Consider the following 21,233-nt stretch of genomic DNA (forward strand, 5'->3'; position numbering starts at 1 on the left):
GATTGTATAATCAAAGAGGAAGTAGCCACCCTAATGTTCCTCATTGGTTTGTGGTCTGCTGTTTTTAAGCTCCACCCTGCTGGCCTTTAGAGGGAATGCAGGGTCCACTTGTTATATACAGTCTATGGGTTGATCACTGTCTCCATTTACCTCTTTAATCAACCAGTAACTTGCAGTGGCGTTGCATTTGCACGTTATTGGTGAGGTTACTGCAAGTTAAGTCTGTGCATTTCTTGCATTTGACAGTACAAAATACGTCCAAACCACAAGTATTGGCTAGCGTGTGTATTTGCAAAGGCTTGGGTAAGAATTTGTCCAAATTACATTATTATGAAACTCCCGACTGTAGTCACATCCCAGTTTGGAAGAAATGTCTATAAGGCAATGATATCTACCCAGAACTTTAACCAATCCATCAGCCCAAAGCCCAGTACCTTCAAAGAGGATCAAATCAGAGGTAGGCCTAATACAGAGGTTTGGAAATACATACACTGTGGAATAAACCACACCCAGACTGTACAGCCATGCTAACATGTATAGAGCTGTAAAGCTCATCATTTAGTGTTTGATAGATAAACCCTTGTAACATTTGGCCTAATTAAGGCTCTTGACGATATGTCAGGGATCTCCAAGTGAACCAAATTTAATGAAAAGCTGTCAATAAGTTAGTTAGTTCTATAAGTAGGATTTTTCATTTAAAACCAAAGATGCTAACATGTCAAGAGAAGAAATCAACCAAGTCAGTAGACGTGTGTGCGGCTTCAATTTTTCTGGCAGTCCATGGTAGACTTTTCCATCCTTAGAGCCACGCAGCTTTGCTAAACAAATACTTCTATAACCACAGTCATCTGGGTTAATCTAATATTTAATCTTACTTCAGATTTTGGCGGACATCTTCAGGTCATAGCTCCTCTGTTTGCATATTTAACATTGAGATTCCTCTCGCAGCACTTCGCATTTGTGAGGTTAAATTGGAAGCAGAGCAGCACTGTGCTTTTATTGATGGCTTGGTTATGAGCCTCATATTCAATATAAAATGATGAAGTAGACATTTACCGGCATAGCTGCAGTATTGTGTTGGTCCCTGAACATCTCACTGATGCATCTTTTCATATGAAACTGTCTCCTTAATTCTCCAAACACTATTTGGTGTGTGTTATGAAAGGTTGAGGGAGCGACAGTAATTGTTCGATAGACTTGTGCAGACGATCTTTGCACTTTTTCTGCAGCTTTTCATGTTCTATATCCACTGTTTGATCCTCTTTCTCTCTGTCTCTCTCTTACAGATGCAAGTTTTTCAGCCTGACAGAGACTCCGGAGGACTACACCATAATCGTGGACGAGGAAGGCTTTAAAGGTGGGCCTGGTTCTGTGGTAACACTAGATCTGGACAGCAGGAAAAGATCACATTGTGCAATCTGTGGTCTTCTGCAGCACCACGCAGCTTCAGCTTGAGCACACTTTGTCATTATGGCTGCGAGGCCGAGCTGCCAGTCGCCGTGTTTTGTGGTCGGCTGATTGAGTGAATCCATGTCATTACACACCCTCTCCCAGGGTGACCCTCCTTGGTTACTCTGGAGACCACAGGCTATGTGTTGCGTAACAGGCGCAGGTATTTTCTATGGTGACCGCCTCTGAATGTGCTGCTGCCTCTGTTCAACTGAACTATTAAACCAAAGAAACCTGTGTTACATTTAAGAAGACAATTCATATGGACAGAATTAATTAATTAATTAATTAATAAGTGTATAGTATAATGTCTGAAAACAATTATGCAGTCCAGTCCATTGAAAGTAACTCATTAAGGTGCACATTGTTGCCTAATCTGCTGCATGTAAAAATGGAGGCTGTTGATTTACTGAACTGAATTGAAGCCTGAGATCAGCTTATGATATAGCTAAGATGCTGTAATTTAAAAGTCCTTTGGAAAACTTAAGCATTGGGTCTGGGCTAATGCTCTGCTTTCCTCTCGCAATCCTGATCACCAACAACTTCACCTGAACCATGCTCATAGAACGTACCTCACGCCCAGACGGCTGCACTTGATGGGTTTCCAGGCTGATTCCCGATGCGCCCTTGTGTTCCCTTGGTGCTACTGGCACGTTCCTCCATATTTTCTGGGAATGTCTGCCTGTTGCTCCTTTTTGGAAGAGGGTGTCCTCTCAGTTATCAGACATAGTCTCCATGACGATACCTGCATCTGTTGCTGCATTGCTCCTGAATGGTTTGTCTCAGCTGGAAACAGGAAAAGGCTTATTTTTGCTGGTCCTACTTCAGCCAAGAAATATTGATTGAATTACAATGGCTACTTATCTTTTTTTCTTAAACTCTGAAAAAATAAAACAATTGATTTTTAAAAAAAAGCATTTAAATCAGCATGAGAGCAGCAACAATTGTTGCTTTCATGTAGCCAATCTTTATGTTTTAGTAGCTGGAATAAGCATGTATTGGCTGTTTTTGGTAGGAAACTGACTGAAACAATGACTTCATTATCAAAATTCTTGCTAATTAATTTCGTCTAATCCAACTAGTTGTTTAAGTGATTTTTCGTTGCAGCCATAACCGATATTTTGAACATAGTTTTAAAGCAAAACCTGCAAGATTCATTATTTCAATCTCCATGTTTGGTGTGAAGCGCTCATAGCTTGAGATAAGCCATTGTAGGCTATTGGCATGTCTGTAGCTGACCCAGGAGTGTGTTAAATTGATCCTGGTTGTGTTTTATGGCCTCTCTGGTTTCATCCTCACGTCTTTATAATCTACAATGTGGACTGTTCTTTAGTAAGGCAGGAGGAGCTGGTCTAGTACACAGTCCGCTCCATCACTCATTCTAACTCAGGGGAGTAGAAGGTGGAGGCTGTGAATAATACACTATTTCTCATAGTTGCAGATAGCAAAAAGGCCTTGGCAATGGAGCTCAATATTTATAAAAATAAAGTGTAAAAACAGGAAGTAGAGCTCATAAGCAAATAAGGAACCACTCCTTATGAACATTGCTCATCCTAACGACCCAGTTTCTTGGCTATTTATTCCAAACTGGGGTTGAAAAATGTTTCTTTACTCGTGCATTTTTTACAGGAAAGAGCCAGCAGACACTGGGTGGTTAGTTTTATGAACTGGCTGCAGGTTAAATCAGTCATACATTATAAGTACAGCTGTTCCTTACTACTATTATTGGTGAAAGATACTGAAGCTCGTCCTAAATCACCTCTTCTTGTGGATTATTGTTTTAATTTTTTGACATAACTGCTGCTTCTTTTTGACATGTTTGTCTCGGTCTGTTCACAGAGCTGCCCCAGTCAGAGCACATCAGTGTTGCTGATGCCACGTGGTTGGCCCTGAACGTGGTGTCAGGTGGCAGCAACGCCTCCAATTCGCAGCCCATCGGAGTCACCAAAATCGCCAAATCAGTCATCGCGCCGCTGGCCGACCAAAACATCTCCGTTTTCATGCTGTCCACGTATCAAACCGACTTCATTCTGGTGAGTGTGGATAAGAAAGTTTCAGTACTACTTTTGTTCCATTTGAAGAGGTTGTGTTCATTTTTTTTATCGTGAATCATCAGCATTGTCCGCAGTAGACAGAAGATGTAGCGGCTCCTGACAGCAGTCTGACGCACTCAACTGAAAATTCAATATATTCAAAAGCCAGAAAACATGCAACAGTCTGTCACATGTTGACCCTGATCCTCACAGTTCACAGAGTTTTATAAGTTCTTATTCAGCCAAAATATTTTTTTTTTAATTTGTAAAAAAGGCTCATGGATTCCTATTCAGGTGTATCTGGAGAACTAGTTGATAAGCTTGTTTGAAGAGGTGTGTTTCTCAATCTGCAATAAATGAAAGGAAGATTTTGGGCTTTAATGATACAAAATAATCAGGGTTGGGAGGGTTACTTGTTACTTAAAAATGTATTCCGATACAGTTACTAACTACCTCCTTAAAAAATGTAACCTAATCCAAGTATTTTAAGTAACGTAACTGATTCTGAGTCTTACCTGTAAATGTTTCTTTAAATTAGATGTCGAGTCCTCGGATAATGAGGACAGGAACCTGCACTGTTCTGCAATGTTGCTCCTATTTTCTCCTTCGAAGACAACATGAGGGAGAAATTCCCACCCAGTGAAAGCATGTTTTTCACCACAGGCCATGGCAACCATAGACTGTTGATGGCAACTTTGAGGAGTTGTGTTGTGAGACTTGTGTGTGTTGCAGGTGCATGGTATTATCAGAGACGGTCAGACGGACTGTTTAGAAATGAGACGTCAGATGTTATAGAGCATCTTTGGTATTATATCGTCTTCATTTTAAATTTGTAATCCTACTAGTAATCCTCATTTTTATTAAAGTGTCTGTAATCTAATTACCTCTTTTTTTTCTGGAACTAAAAGAACACCGTTTCCCTTTTTTTGGTATCCTAATTACGTAACGCCGTTACTTGTATTCAGTTACTCCCCAGACCTGCAAATAATAAAGTTTTATAATCCGGTTGATTCTTTAACAGTTAATGTGACGCATTAACCATCCTGCGAGAAGAATTCTGGAGTTTAAAAAAAATCTCCTCAAGCACAAACTTTGTCAGAAGTTCACGAGAGACTGAGTGTAATTATTACTTACACACTTAGCGGAGTGAAAACAATTCATCACTCTCCATTGTTTTCTTTCTATTGAATAAAGTGCCTCCTTGTGCCTTTCAGCTGCTAGCAAACAATATAAAAATGATTGAATGCTGTGTATAAGGATGCACCACCAACAAGGTGAAGAACCCAGAACATAGTTTATATAATGCGGGGCCTGGTTTTGATCTTTGTTGGGCTAAATGATCTTACCTGGTGATTTGATCAAGTAGTTGAAAAAGTATTTAACTTCTGGACATTCAGTGGAATCATTTCACAAAGAGAATCACAGTTGAAGAAAAGACACACTCAGATATATTGACAAAGTGTGAGATGTCTCTGGTGGACAAGATAATCCTCCGTAATGCTGTTATCTTTACGTACGTATTGTCACGGTTTTTCCCCTCTGGTGGGCGTTGTTTTCAGAATATGACGTGTTGCACTTTGTTCCTATAGCCAAACAAACTTGTTTTATTCCAAAATGATTAACACAGGCCGCTTTTTCTATCAATTAGTGAGCAAATGCAATCTGATCTGACGTTACACTGTGTGTGTCATTTTCCACACAGTAACAGAATGACAAAGTAAAACCTCTGGGTTGTTACCTTGTTTAGAAGTTTGAGGTGAGCGCCCCTTCGCCCTTAAACACTTCATCTAAAAGTTGTCGCTGCTCCTGCTCATTCCCTTTTTCCCTGCAATATTTAAAAAATGCCTGATGTGACCTTTGTCATGTTTTGATGCATTTTTAATGAAAAATCACAACCTGTGCTCACCTTTGTCCCAACCACTGCTATTTTAACTATTTTAATGCTTTTGATGTGAATTAGCAGCTGTAGGAAATCCTCAGTTTGCATTAGCAGTAACATGATACAGCTGTGATTCTGCTAAAGGAGCGAGCACAGTAAACAGTGAGGTTTTACTGTTTACTGTGCATTGTTTTTGTGCATCCCCTGTGTGTGTGAAGATAAATTGAATCCCACACATCAATGAAATAACAATGAGAAGTACAATACAGAGAGCGCAATCGGGGTCAGTTTAAGAACCTCTTCTACAGTTACATAGTTACCAAAACTTAATTTCAAATATCCAGCAGGTCTAGACCGTTCTCTTTTTGTTTATTATAAAGAGAGAGACCCAACATGAATACACCATGAGCAGTGCTTAGCAACATTTGGCAACAGTGGCAGAAAAACTTCCTGTTAACAGGCAGAAACCTCGAGCAGAACCACTTTGCTGTGTTTTGTTTACCTGTCGCTTTCCGCTTCTGCATGCGCAACTTTCAACAGAGATAGTATGATGCAAGATGGCTCACCCCTCAGCAAATTCAGCTCTGGAAAACAATGTTATGTCAGCACACAGCATGAAAAACATGCGCGATGACGTAACCGATTAATTATCGACTATAACATTTGTTGGCAACAAATTTTTTCAGCGATTTTAGTCGACGATGTCCAGTTTAGTGTCACTTCATTCACAAAATTAAACTTTAAACATTAAACACTTATTGCAACTAATGTTAAGTTTAGTTAATTTTACAGTGGCCATACACAACACAACAGTAAAGCCAGATTTAGCTTAAAAGCTAATTTACATCTGCAGCCTCTTGGCAGGAGGATAGAAAGAAGCAAGGCAATACAGGCAATTAAAAGAAACAATTACAAAGGTTTAGAATGGTGATCACATGTTTGGTTTGAGAGCTGTATACATGTTTTAATTATTTTTCGGAGCCTCTCCTTCCTCCTGGAAAGAACAAGCTATTTTGCCATTCAAAGGTTAGACCTAAGCCATGATTGGCTGACAGTATTTGGAGTGACCGCGTAGCCCCTCCCCCACGTGGGGGAGCAGCCGCACTGCACTGTCACTCAAAAGCTGTAGAAAACACGGCTGTTCTAGGATCGGTTATTCGGCCTTATATGTGCGAGCCAGAATCACCAGGAGGTATCGTAATGGTAAGTTGAAATCGACTTACCGACAAGCGAGTGCAAGAAGGCAGCATGAGGTGAACGACGGTGAATGATGATTGGTCGATTTCAGCGAGAGCAAGGTTCTACATAGAAACCTGCAGCTGTTCTGAACGACCCGTTTCAGAGGCGACTTTTAAAAATGTCATTCTGGAAAAACAGAATTATGCAGTTTTCACTTTTTCTCTGTGAACAATAAACACCCAAAAATGTGAAACCCATGCAAAATATAAGAATATCCATTCAAAAGGTATGGCCCCTTTTAAGAGTTGCATTATTTGGCTATTATGTAACCACAGGCAACACACTTGTTTACATCCATACTGTGTTTGACATGTAAAAGCAATAACCTTCAACGTTTTGTCCCTTCTGTGGCCCCACTGCCTCTGATTTAGAAAGAGATCCTCTCTCATTCTGCAGCCTCTCTGGCCACAGGGAGTGTTTTTTATTGCTTTGCTTTCGTGGAAAAACAGGGTCTGCTGAGCGGCTCTGGCATGTTTATGAAAATGAAAGGAAAAAAAACAGTGTCGATGTTCATAATCTGTTACGTAAAGGGGATCAGCAGCTCAGCCTCTTTGCTGGAATTCCAGGTATCATACTCAGGCCTGTTTCCTGTCTCTGCTCTGGCTGCTCCTACCCATAATCCTAATTATTGCAATGTCAGATAAAAGAAGAGGCAAAAACCTGCTGCGTTCGCCCTGTCGCCCACATCCACCACCACCCATCTCCTCTCTCTGTCTCACACCGTGTCGGGTTGCATCATCAAACATCAGAGCACAGACGCACCAGCACAAGATGTGTTGTTTATTTTCCACTGTTTGGATCTTTTGTGTTACATAAAGCGGTTAAAGCCTGACAGAGCTGTAAGTATATCCTGACTGAGTCGAGCCACTCAGAGCAGCAACACACACCTTTTACTCACTTAGACACACGAACACACTCACACAGGGATTCAATTGAAGTAAAAGCTGTCACCCTCGGTAAGGAATCACTTTGTTACACCCAGATTTACTCTTTAATTTCTTTCCATCACTCAGCTCCAGAAGTCACCTTTTGTTTTAGAGACAATGAAGAAAACACACCGAGGGTTATTGTCCCATGTAGATACAAAAAATGCAGAAATATCTTGCTCATGTATTGGTTATTTTATGTTATTGAAATGTACATTTATTTAAATTTGCAGTAATCATTTGATAGCAGTACTTTTAGAATACAAAGCCATACAAAACAGTTTTGACATTACCCCCCTTAAAGACCCCCTCCAGTGAAAATCCAGTGTCTAACCTTGTAAACATCTCCATGTGGTGTTCTTCATGTGTTACAAGACATATCAGGGACAACATCAGCAGTCATCTCCATGGCTGGGCCTGTCTGCTTTTAAACTGCAGTGTACCAAGGACAGGCTGAACAACACGTTTTCAGATTGGCAGGTTTGAGACGTCACAAACCTAAGAAGCCAATCCCGTTAATGGACGGGGCGACGCTATGCATATCCTTATGTGCAACCTATGGCAACCAGTTCTGTGATGAGCGAGCCAGCTGTAACTGTCATCGTAATTTTTGCAAACTCACTACTTACTACTAACGTTAACGTAACTACTACTAATTACTACATTTAAAGCTAGCTAAGTTAAGTGTTGGAGGGGGCTGTTGGAAATGTGCATAGTGGGCGGGGACTATACAGATTGAGGGATTTTTAATGAGGAGAAGGAGGAGATGCCTTGGGAGGATTTTTACAAGGTAATTAAATGTATTTTACAGAAAAAAACACATCAGACACAATTTATTATTTCAAGCAGAGGATTTTATATGTCTTAAAACATGACTGGAGCTGCTCTTTAATTTTACCAGGAATATACAAAGATTTCACATAAAGCTTCACATTAAGAACAAACAACAGATGATTACAAAGAATTTACATAAAAGTATAAATTAGTTAAATAAATCAATGGACCTAAAATCAAATCAAAAGCACCTTTAAAAAGAGTTCTTATTTCCTCTTGAGTGTTTTTTTTTTGGCTCAATCATTCATATTCCAAACTTCCCCTTCACCAACGCCCTGCTCTCAAACAACATGTCTCCAAAACTAATAACTTCATTTCCAGGAATTTGTCTGCAGATACTTACGGTCCCCTGAAGACAAATCTTAAAGTCCTTTTTGTAACATATTGACCTTCAGTTTCCACTTGTAAACAAGACTTTTAAAAGCTGTTTGCTTTGGGCTCCGCTCGTACCGCAGTTATGCAACGACCAGATGATGCCAAAGGCTTTTGATTGAATCTTATTGTGATTAAATAATCTTACTGCGTCATTGTTTTAGAAAAAAAAAGACTTCCTGATTCTCCTAAAAAGAGCCCAATGTTAGCCACTTTTAAATCTGAACAAAAAACTCCTTTGTTTTCTTGTGACTTTGATGAATTTCTTCCCTTTAACTAAATACAATTTGGGACAATTTATTACGGCACTGAAACTGTTTTTCTTGTCTTTTCTGATTTCAATCTCTATTAATTAATTTTGTATTTTGCTATTTCTCGTGGATTTCCCTCAGGTCTTATTCAAATTATTTACTTTTCTTTGTCACTGTGTTTTTAAATGTTGTCCTGGTGAATTTCATTGCTTCTGCGTTTTAAAAAGTAGTATGAAAATTGCCTTTTTCACAGCCCTAGTATGAAGCCTCTCACTCATCAGGGTCACACACACATGTACTATTTTCTCCACATACCGAACATGAAACTCACAGTGCAGCTACAAGCTGCGTCTGGCGTAAAGAATACAACTTTTGTCTTCCTCAAACTAGCTGTGTTGTTCCCTCACAGGCTAATTTTAAACACATTTTCTGGAGACTATGCGAAGCTGTTTTATAAATTAAAGGCAGTCATAATGTGAGATAGATCTAGATGAAGCATGGCAGGCATTAGAATGGGAGCATTTCATTTAAAGCTTTTCATCACAAAATAACTCACTGTAGCAGACAGTAAATGTTGGATCTCTCTTGTAATGTTTCATCTTGTTTTCCCTATTTTTTCTTAACTCGCCTCATTTGTGTTTTTTTTTTTGTCCTCAGGTTCGAGAGCGAGACCTGCCGATGGTCATGCACACGCTGTCTTCCGAGTTCACATTGCTTCGGGTCGTCAACGGAGAAACGGTTGCTGTCCACGATCTGGGAGTCACCAACGGCTTCGTAAAGCCTAAACTGGGTAGGTGTCAGCGTGATGCCCACAGCAACCCTAACAGTCTAAACATTTCCATTGTATAGCAGAGTATTCATGAATATTTTATCAGTGTTAGAAAGTGTTGATGGGGACTGATTTTGCAATACACTTACTGTATATTATATATGAATTATTTATCACTTCCACTGCAAGCAGCTACGATTTACCATGTTTTTAATGAGATAAAAATTTCACAGTCTACAAGAGTGTTCAGCACATTTAGCTAAACCGAAACCATTGGCTGTTCAGAACAAATATTATTTATGTAGAGCTTGAAAGTTCTTTCTTTATTTTGGGACAAAACCATCTTGATCTCGAAGATCTCAGTTTTGTTCTCTTTAGCGGCACTTATGGTGATAAACGGTAACTGCAGGAGCACACTTCCCAGATATCCAGACAGTGTCACATGTGTGACGTCCACGGTTGGCTTCGGTTGTAACTCTTGATTTTCCTCGCTGACGGTCGCTTTCCTTTTTAGACTGTTTGCTTCATCTGAGCGTCGAGTTTGTTTCTTTTTCTTTGGATTTTCACTTATTTTTAAAGTTGTATCTGTAGTCATCGATCTTTTCGTTGTTTGTTCAGCCATAGTAGATTACTGTTTACTCGCAACACTTGCAGAGACCGGAAAAGCAGCTGCTTAGCTCCGCCTACCCTCTCTGGCAGACCAACCACTGCTGGGTGATGGAAAACACGTCACTAACTGGGCGCCACTTGGGATTTTTTCTGCGAATGTCACCACAGACACCCAGTCTGTAATACTGCAAATGCAAAGGCTTTCATCAGCGGGCCGTAGGCTCAATCACCATTGTGTTGCTTCATTCGGGGATAGATAGTGACTTAACAGACATTTATTTAAATGAAAATCTTTAAGTCAAAGTTAATTACTTGCTTCTTCTTGAGCTTTCCAAAGTGTCAGATGCTCTTTATTAAGAGATACAGTTTGCGTTGTTGTCATTGAACTGTAGATGTTTAAACTTTGCTTTTTTTTTTAGCACTTTCAGGATTTCTAAGACGTGTTTGTTGTGGATTATAGCCTTTGTCTTGACCTTTTTAAAAGAGCTTTATAAAGATGCTTCTTGGTTGTTTTGCCGACTCTTGCGTGTTCATGTATATGAGCCTTTTTGTTTTCCAGTGCCCCGTCCCATCATTCACCCTCTATCTAGTCCCAGCAACATGTTCTGTGTGACCAGCCTGGACCCAGACACTCTGCCCTCTGTAGCTACCCTGCTCATGGATGTCATGTTTTACTCTGGAGGGTAAGAACCAGCTCGTCTTATCTATAATTCTGACAGAGACCTTTTCTGTGTTGTTAGAAAAGTGTTAGCAGCTTTTAAAACAACTCTGAGAGTGAAGGGATTTAGTGTTGGAAAATGAGACCTTGTTGACAACAGCTTTTTACAGTGTACTCATCAGTAGGAGGAGGTTACCTACAATAATTTCCAACTGAGATATTTGAAATCTTCTCAACACAACACCAAAAGACATTCCTTTGATTCACATACATTTCTAATTGTACTTGGCTTGTTTTTAAGTTCTCCCAAACTCCAGTCAAGAAAGGTTGTTGTTTTTCAGTTGTTATGTAGGTGAAATTGTAGCTAAATTACTTGTGTGTCCTTTTTTGGATGTTTGGAGTGGTACTCTGGTTGGTCCTTTATTTTTGCCCTGAAGGACGACACAGAAAGTTGTCCAAACGTGGGATTGATTACCATAAAATCTGCACAGGCGTCACTAAATTGCCATTAAAATGTGGTTCAGATATTCTTATTCCCCTCAGGAGGAGTTATAATAACTTTAGTGCTCTCTTGACTTTTCATGTCGTTCCACCATCAATTCCAATATTTGGGTTTATGATCAAAAATAATGAACAAATATGACCCAAAAACAAGTAATGACATTCAAATCAGCCATTGTCGGCATGGTAACACGATGGTAACAGTGGTAAACATTTCCACCCTCTCAGTCTACAAGTGCAGCATCGCAGTGCTACTAATGTTGCTCTGTGCTCTTTATGTTTTTCATGATGGATTAAAAAGTTTTTTTCCCCTCTTTATTTAACATTTACAAACCAAGATAAGAAACAAGTGTACAGAAATGGATAGAATATGACATATTCAAGCATTCTCATAAGCATAGTAAGAGTTTTTAATTGGGAGGACAAATGGTTATTTTAAACTCAATAAAAAAAAGCAACACACAAAAGGGAACAATCGTATAAGTTTATGCCGGGAGCCAGGCCCAGCCCTACCTTTTTTTCACTCTTATTTTATGTTAGCCTTTACCTTGGGCCATCACAAGATGATAGTGACCGCTACCAACTCAGGGCCGTTTGTTCTCAGGGGCCCAAAAAACCCTTTTTTTGAAAGATGGTTTTGGCTACATGATGTCAGTGCACAAATTAAGGAAATGTAATTGCATAAAAGGTCTTTCAAGTACGGAATTGTGCAGGGAGTATCCTGAAACTTATGGGAAAGAATCAAAATCAAATTTAGGGGCTTGCTGCCATTGTATTTTAAAAAATCACCCACCACATTTTCAAAAAGACAAAAAAAAACTGATTGTCTGACTGACAAATTCAAATCAAAAACTATGATTTTTCAGCACATTTTGTTAAAATTCACTGTCTCACATGTATATTAAAACTGCTCAAGTTTATAAGCTTCAATATGAGCCCAAGATGGCCTTTCTGTCTTTAAAGTTACCCTTGCTGTGACCTAAATGCTTGCAAAATTGCAAATTGCAAATCAGAAAGAACAGAATTGTCAGTTACCAACCTTCCAGATGAGTGAAAGCATGTCTCTTGTTCCTAGCAACATTTTCATCTGTACTGCTGCTACTGCTACCTGAAGTTATGAACATGAATACTGAATGCACCGAATACTATAGTAGAGAAAAATACTTTAATGAATTTAGAAAAAAATGTAAGTTGTTTATGCACAGACAGATTGTCAAAACCAATATACTCAAGCTGTGACCAGTTAAAATTATAGTAAATATAGTTACTCACTCATTACACGGCTGTGTTAAATACTTGGTTCTAATTACGGCATTCCAAGGTCTGTTATTTCTTAATAAAAGGCTGTTGTTATGAAAAACAGGCCGTTGCTAGGGATGCGGCTCTGTAACTGTAATCATATCAATCCGCCGAAAGAAAATTCTGGTAAATTTGACGTCGGTCTGTTTACAGAGGAAAAAAACAAAAAAGGCGAAAACAGTGGAGAGAAAGCAGTAAGGTTAAACGATGCAAAAACTGAAGGCAACAGAGAGATCTACAAAACTGAAGACAGCAAATTAAGTAAACAATAAAGGGAACACGGTACGGGATACAGCATTGTTTAAAGACAGTGAATTGAAAAGAAAATGTCAACAGACTCTGACAGTGACAAGACAGAAAACCTCCATCAGGTGCTGTGCTGATTCCTGCCGTCCCGTTCACCGTGTCTTACTTCACCATCAGAGGAAATGTTTCCATTTCATGTGAGTGATAACAGCTCGGTTAGCTCATTTTAAGAATTCTACAGAGTTAACCGTTGCTATGGGAGCAGCTCTCGCTGTGAGTGTAACGGACTTCAGAAAGATACGCTTTTAATATATAAAATCATTTCCAAATCAAAATATTGTGTCAAATGATTCATTTTGTAAGTAAAAAGCTGTGTCATAAGCGGAGGGGTCGGGGTTCCATCCTGCGATAACAACCTGCTCACTATATGTTATTCCTTACATATAAACACAGTGTCAGGGGGAGTAATGCATTCAACTTTGAAGTGTAAATGTAATATTCCAAAAATAATAAAATAGTATCTGAGAAGTTGTCCATAAAATAATTTATATCATTATAAGTAAATGAGACTATGTTCTCCATTTTAAATCACATTATCCAAACACTGAAACCTCTCTGTGTACGCGTGAAACAGGGCATATTACTGTGTCTGGAGTCGACCAATTCTGAATATTACGTTGCTGCACACTTTTTTTTTTACTTTTTGGTAAAATCTTTAAAAAATGACAAATCCAAATCAATCGCAAGACTTGTTTTTTGCTATCTGTCCCCAAAGTGGGTCTTGAAACAGGGAAAAGAGGTTTCAGGTACGCTGCTCCTGCAGCTTGGAATCTGCTGCAGGAGGCTTTGGGTCTGAGGGACCTGATCTCTTTAAATCTTTTAAAAGAAGATTGAAGGCATTGGAGGAAGATGCATCAAGTTGTAGGTGCTTTGATGACTGTCCACTATGTGACCCAGAATATGTTGACTTGTGTTTGTAATCGTGATGTGTTGTATGTCTGAAACTTTGTTTAAATGTGCTGCTGCCTGTCTTGGCCAGGACACAGATTTTTAATCTTAAGGAGGATTTTCCTGTTTAAATAAAATCTAAATTAAACTCAAATAAACTGTAAGTGTTGCTGCACAGTGATCTACATTTCTGTCATCATTTGTTAAACCTCGAGCTGGCAAAATTGTTTTGGCACTTCCTCTCAGCTGTAAGATGATAGAATATCAGAATGTGTGAAAGCTGACAGAATGTGATTTCTGCATCGCTTGTTCGACCACATTGAGTGTTGTCTCCTTTTCTTTCCAGGCCAAAGGAGCCGGGCGCCTCCAGCGAGGACTCCAACCACATCCGCTTCTTCTCCTTCTCCCTGATCGAGGGCTACATCTCTCTGGTGATGGACGAACAGACAACTCAAAGGTGGAGTAGCAGGAAACAACCTATTTATAAAGCTGCTGCTGCTGCTGAGTAATTGACCACACGCTCTCTAAGATGTTGTTTAAATGTTATGTATCTGCAGGTGCAAATATATGACTGCTGTTTGAGGGGGCGATTAGATTGTTGCAACAGCAAAGCAGTTGGGTATATAGGATGTAGTTCGTCACAGTGGGTTTCAGTCTGACTCATTTATCCTCCACTGCGTCCCCTCTCTCTCACGGTTTATTCTCTAATTAAGCAGAAAGGATGTAAAGAAACCTGAGCAGCTGCTGGTGCCATGTGGGTTCTCCTCTTTTATCACCACATTAGCTCCTGACTATAGACTGTGCATCGATGAGTGAGGTAACCCTTAAATGGGTCAGTGATGTCTTTGAGCCATGTGGAGGTAAAATAATAATTGGGCCAAACTTCCTTCAGTTTTTTAAAGTTCATATTTGGTCTCTGCCACATGTAGGTCAGCCTGTCCTCAGGTTTGTGTAAGGCCTAACAGGCTGCCTTAAAGGAATAGGTCACCTATTTTTCTCTATCTTACAATGGCTCCCTTACTCAGTGCAGCAGGTTGACCAGAATTCACCTGCTGATGTTCATCTGAGAGGTTAATTGTTAGCTTCATCGGCTGCTGCAGGCCAGATCTCTGCCATTTAGTAACCAGAAACGAACAAAGACGTGCTTTAAAGGACGAGTGATTTCAATATTTTAAGATTAGACAGTCTGAAATATCTATGTAAAATTAGATTTGGTTATATGTTGGTGCCCCATGTCTGTGTCGTACCCTGGCTTGTTGAAAGAGCTAAAAGTGCTTTAAAGTCAGATTGCAATGAGGCCATATCACCGTATTTTGTGTGGTAACATTGTATACAATTATTACGGTAATATCACAAATGCAAATTTAACTTTTTTGTACTTGATTGATTAAAAGTCTTGCTTATTCAGTTTTCTGGTTAGGTCAGCAGTAGTGCTCTCCAATTGGCTACAAAAGGGGTTAACTAATACAACAAATAATACAATTTTCAGTTTGTCGTGTGCATTTAAGAAAAAACTGCTTCCTTTTAGACAAACCAGATGTTGACAAGGTTTTTCTTCTGAGGGTTAATCTGTGTTGAAAGGGCAATATATCACAATATCTGCTGCAACACTCAAAATGTTGAATATTGTAATACTACTGTACCGTTAGGAGATCAAACTGATAACGTTGTATTATCGAGTCTCTTGTGATTCCCAACTCTTTGAGGCTAAAAGAATATTTAATAATAGCAAAAACAATACTCACAATGATTCTCATACTTGACTGCAAAAACTGAAAATTGTAGTAATTGTGACTTTAGCTGTAAACTAAACTAATGCATTTACTTTATATCCTATTATATTGGGATTCAAATGGCCTCTAATCAATGAATTCTTTGTATTTTGTTCTCTTAAAGGTTTCCAAACAACGTCCTCTTCACCAGTGCTTCTGGGGAGCTTTGGAAAATGGTTCGGATCGGAGGACAACCTTTAGGATTTGGTGAGTTTATTTGTCAAAAGGCCAGTTTGATGTGGCCACTACTATTACTGTTACCAGTTATAGCATTGGAGATAAAAAATCTTCTCCAAACACAGTGAATCCTACATTTTCAGAATGATAAAAATAGTCACATTTGAGGATGCAGCAGTGTACCAGTACCAGGTCTTTAGTATTGAATTCCCCTTAAAAAATCAACCATATTACAACACAATATTTGTGATATTATAATTTTGATCAACCAAATTAGCAGAATATGAAGATCTCATACATTTGCAGCCCAACTCAGATGATTGATAATTACTGTAGCACTGATGTCTGACAGTTTCTAACTCAGCAGTCTACTTCTGCAGAATTTCACACCCTGCAGTGACAAAATCTCTGAACAGCCGTTAGCAACAAATTAATCCACCTTTTTTAACGTGTCAGGATCAGAGTTGATGAAAAGCATCTGGGCACTAATCTGTTTGGCTGGCGTTGATTTGCTTTGCCTGCCTGTTTGAAATAAAAACAGACATTTAGTAAATGATTCAGTGACGATATTGACTTTTAAAGAGAGTTGGCAGAACTGCTTTATGCAAAATCAAGAGAAGTGTTACCTTTTTAATCACTTTTATAACATGTTTAAATGTAGCTTTCCTCTTGCGCAAATGTCCAAAAAAGGTTTTATTCTTAATTCTTTTAATGTCAGTTTTTGAGTTGTTTTTTTTGAGCTTGTACTTGAGTGAAACCTGTGTTGCATCTTGTGCTGCGTTGATTCCCAACCAGGGGTCATTCTGCCTCTTGGGGCTAAAGGGAAGATTTCCTTGTAACTCATTTAGTCTGACAAAATAAAATTATGGTATGTTATGTTTCTTTATTTGAGCAGGGACAATGCACAAAGAACATTAACCTTATATAAAGCAAGGATTATTTTCCGCTCGTAGTCCCTGAGCAAAGGAATTATGATTTGATAAAAGAAGAATACATGCAAATTTGTGTTCGCGGAAGCTGGTTGCAAGCCACGCTCACACAGAGATGCAATGAGTGACAGATGCATTGCTGAACTGTTATTGTGGGTTTCTTTGAAAGGGCAAAATTATCGAACATTTGGCCTTTTGTGGCATTATTGATCATACATCGTACAGAAGGCAAAATTATCGTTCAAATACGATAGTTATCGTACATCTGGCAACACTGTGTTAGAATAAAAATAAACCCATAGATGGGAATAAAAATATGTGTAATAATTGTACAACATAAATAAAACAGCTTGAAGACTCGCGCTACATTAGTCTGAAGACATGAGCTAAAATACTTTTCCAAAATAATAAATATTGGTGACCAAATAAGCAACAATCCAAGTTAGAGTTCAGGAAAAAACATCTTTTGGTATTATTTATTCAAAATGAACAATGAATGAACTTCAAACTACAAAAATATTTTCCATCTATACAGAGTGTCTGTGTTTCGATCTGCATCTTCAGCAAACATAAAAACCACTGAGAAAACTGCATGACCAGAAATCATTCAAAAGGATTCAACTGTTTGTTTGTGTTGCTTGAAATAATAAATTGTGTCTGATATGTTTTTTCTGCAAAATACGTTTAATTACCTAGTAAAAATCCTCCCAAGGCATCCCCTCCATCGTGAAACAAAAACATGTCTCTGCCATCGTTTAGTGGCAACTTGTTGAAACTTAGCTAGCTTGAAATGTAGTAATTAGTAGCAGTAACGTTAACTTTGGCAGTCAGAAGTGAGTTTGCAAAAATTACGATGGCGGTTACAGCTGGCTCGCGCATCGCCGAAGTGGTTGCCATAGGTTACACATAATGATATCCATAGCAACACCCCGTCCATTAACGGGATTGGCTCCTTAGGTTTGTGACGTCTCAAACCTGCCAATCTGAAAACGTGTTGTTCAGCCTGTCCTTGGTACACTGCAGTTTAAAAGCAGACAGGCCCAGCCATGGAGATGACTGCTGATGTTGTCCCTGATATGTCTTGTAGCACATGAACAACACCACATGGAGATGTTTACAAGGTTAAACACTTGAATATCACTGGAGAGGGGCTTTAAGATCTCCATGATCAGGCTCCTGGTACAAGAAAGATTGGGAGCCACTGCTGTAAAGTCTTACTATATATTCAAGTGATGGTGTACAATCTGATCAGTTATAGAGTTAATCATTTTTTGCAGATGAGTGCGGCATCGTGGCTCAAATATCAGAACCTCTGGCAACGGCTGACATTCCTGCTTACTACATTAGTACCTTCAAGTTTGACCACGCACTGGTAAGACGATGACCTCGCAAAAACCTTTTATTTTTATTTATTTATTAATTTTTAAGAAGAAATGTAAAACACGTAATAGCTCCAGGTTCTTAAATGTGAGAATTAGCTGCTTTTTATGGTCTTACATGATGATAAATTCAATATTTTTAGTCACTTTGAGCTCATTTTTATTGATTTCTGATGTTTATTAGACCAACTTATTAGTTGATAAAATAATAATTGTGAGTCTCGGCTTTATATTCTGCTTCTGGAGCGATATCAAATCTTTTGTCTTCTCCAGGTTCCCGAAGAAAACATCCAAAGTGTGATCGGAGCTCTGCGGACCAAGAGCACAGCACAGTGAAGGAAAGCCAGAGGAAAACGACCTTTTTCAAAGTCACTTCGTTCAAACTTTTATCATGTCCAAAAAGTGCCATGAGCTTATTAGCGGACTCCTGTGGATCGGCTCTGAAGGAAGGGATCTAACCACAAAGCGTGGGTGGCGTACAGGAGGGGGATGTAACAGTGTGTTAGGGATGCCTTTGTTACTCGGTCATGTTCTTTACCCCCACCCCCTCCTTCCTTCCTGGGCGCTGGAGCCCCTCCACTGCCTGCTCTGGTAGTTGTTGCTTTAGTTTACCAGACTGAATATGTTTCTTTTCCTCTCTGAAGCTGCTTCTTCCCACTCCCTGACCCTCATGAGCACCATACTGTATTAGTTACATAATTCCTCTTACAGAAGGATGACGAATGTACTCTCTAAAAACGAAAGAAATATTATATATATATATCAAGCTCTCCGTTTTTTTTCTTTTGTTTGATTAGTTTCCACAGGTCATTTCTCAGTGCCAAGATGTTTGAATGAAACTGATGCCTTTGTCGAGATACTTCTCATGTGTGCAATTGAAGGAGACAATTTCTGAGACAGCCGGCGACGACAGAGCGCCTGGTTGAGTTGTGTTTTTTTTGTTTTCTGCTTTTAGTAGCTGTTCAACATGTTTTATTTTCAGCAATGTTCTTACTGTTGGAAGATAAATTCAGACGTTTGGTCTGATGGGACATGAAGTGGACCCACGTTACCGATGAGGACAGACTCTTTTAGTGTTTTTAAGGTAATATGCAGCCACACTGCGAGCAGCATGATTAATGAGTCAGTCAAAATTGGCAGATTTTATCCGTAAAGTGGAAGTAAAAAACTTAATTTCCATTCAGTTTGCAAATGTGAATTAGTCTGAAGCCTCTGTTCCCCAAAGAGGTGTTTTTAATTGCAAAATGCAACTGGGCGCTACAACCAATCAGAGTGATGAAACGTGTGACATAGCAGTAATGTGCTAGGTTAGGTAGCAAGCTCTATCTTATTAACATCGCTCTAGTGCAACATAATCCATGGATGTCTGGCGTGATATGATCTAGTAGCCATCATTTACCATCTGTAGTCAAGTTAGACATTGAGAAATGTGCTGAAGTGCTTTCTTGCAGAGTTAGATGAGAGGATCGGTACCACTTTCATCTCTGTGCTTAAATTATGAAGCTGGAGCAGGGAGGTGATTAGCTTAGCTTAGCACAACTGGCCTGGCTCTGTCCCAAGTTTAAAAACAACGTCTAAAAACACCACGGAAATTTGTAATTTACATTTCATTTGTTTAACCTGAAAAAAAACTTTGGAGCTGGAGCCAGGAGGCGATTAGCTTAGCATAAAGGCTAAAAGAGGTGAAAACACCTACAAACAGCACTAAGCCTTCCAATTTACACGTTTTATCTCATTTGTTTTTCCTTATGTATGTATGTATGTATATATATATATAAATATATATATATATATATATAAATATATATATATATATATATAAATATATATATATAAATATATATATATATATATATATATATAAATATATATATATATATATAAAAACGGAAAAGCAACATTTAACGGTTAAATTTGAGAAGCTAATCCCTTTTAGAAATTTAATTATCAGCAATCTAGGGCAGCACAGTTGATTGCAATATTGTCAAAATTGCAACATGTCCAAGTGCAATATCCAGTGTTGTAGTGCTGCAAAGATGCCCTGGCCTACAAATCTTGTTTTCCAAATCCAAGAGGATGTTTTTTTGTCCAAACCAAAACAAATTGTCCCATCATCAAGATTTAAATATTTTTTCAGCAAATATTTGCACTCCGACTCGATGATCGTGTTGCTCACAGTGTGAACCTGCAGAACGACCTGATGACATGCAATGATGAAAATGCGTCTGCAGTAGTAATAAAATACTGAGCCACTTTGACAATGTGCAAAAATAATGACTGAGTGCAAGCGTGCTAAACATAAGCTACGGTTCACACGGGGTAGGAACATTTCCCTCCAGACCCTGGTGTCCATTACGGTCTTGAAGCTGCCCCTCCCCCGCCCCGGTCTGCACTTTAATGCAGGTTTCCCCCCCACAGGCCTGCTGTACTGATGTGAAACGGGGAGGGCTATTTACTTTACAAAGATCCTGTCCAGATGGGGAGATTTCTGTTGGTCTTAAGCATTTGGTGATGATGTTTTTCTTTCTTCTCTGTCTTTTTTTTCCCACAATACCTTGCACCTAACGACAGCTTTCTTCTGATCAGCTGTGATTGGTAGAAACCCTGTTCATCAGTGTTAAAACATGAGGAAGGTGACATTTTTTCTGACTCCATTTCAAAATAAAAGTTGAAAGCTTTTCATTGGGAGCTTCTTGTGTGGAAAAAATAAACAAGCTTTTTTTTTGAGCTTGTTGCGTGTTCAGTTTTCACCAATGTGTAATTTTTACTGTCTTTACCCCACACAGAGGATTGTCCTCTCATTGTGTTGTTCTTTAATCAATAAACTGTCGACATCTCTCCCTAATGTGGTCGCAAAAGCCTCAAGACCAAATGTAGAGCAGATTTCTAAATGAAATTTTGGGACTCAAGAATTAAAAATACCATGCATTTGACATCGTAATTGCAAATAATACACTGCATCA

The 21,233-nt window shown here is 38.9% G+C and overlaps 1 protein-coding gene across 1 annotated transcript in view; it reads left to right on the plus strand.

The window, feature by feature from the left end:
• Positions 1-20,008, plus strand: part of castor2 (cytosolic arginine sensor for mTORC1 subunit 2) — a 28,276-nt gene extending 8,268 nt beyond the window's left edge. Inside the window, exons 2-9 of the mRNA XM_069671696.1 lie at positions 1,287-1,357; positions 3,289-3,482; positions 9,641-9,773; positions 10,921-11,044; positions 14,360-14,470; positions 15,910-15,992; positions 18,169-18,263; positions 18,544-20,008. Of these exons, the coding sequence (XP_069527797.1) occupies positions 1,287-1,357; positions 3,289-3,482; positions 9,641-9,773; positions 10,921-11,044; positions 14,360-14,470; positions 15,910-15,992; positions 18,169-18,263; positions 18,544-18,606 (874 nt within the window). The 3' untranslated portion in view covers positions 18,607-20,008. The remainder of the gene's footprint in view (positions 1-1,286; positions 1,358-3,288; positions 3,483-9,640; positions 9,774-10,920; positions 11,045-14,359; positions 14,471-15,909; positions 15,993-18,168; positions 18,264-18,543) is intronic.
• Positions 20,009-21,233: the final 1,225 nt, after the last annotated feature.

The sequence above is a fragment of the Semicossyphus pulcher genome, unplaced genomic scaffold (assembly GCF_022749685.1).
Source record: "Semicossyphus pulcher isolate SPU_LCO1_2020_fin unplaced genomic scaffold, fSemPul1.0.p SCAF_10, whole genome shotgun sequence".
In the NCBI taxonomy this organism is placed as follows: domain Eukaryota; kingdom Metazoa; phylum Chordata; class Actinopteri; order Labriformes; family Labridae; genus Semicossyphus; species Semicossyphus pulcher.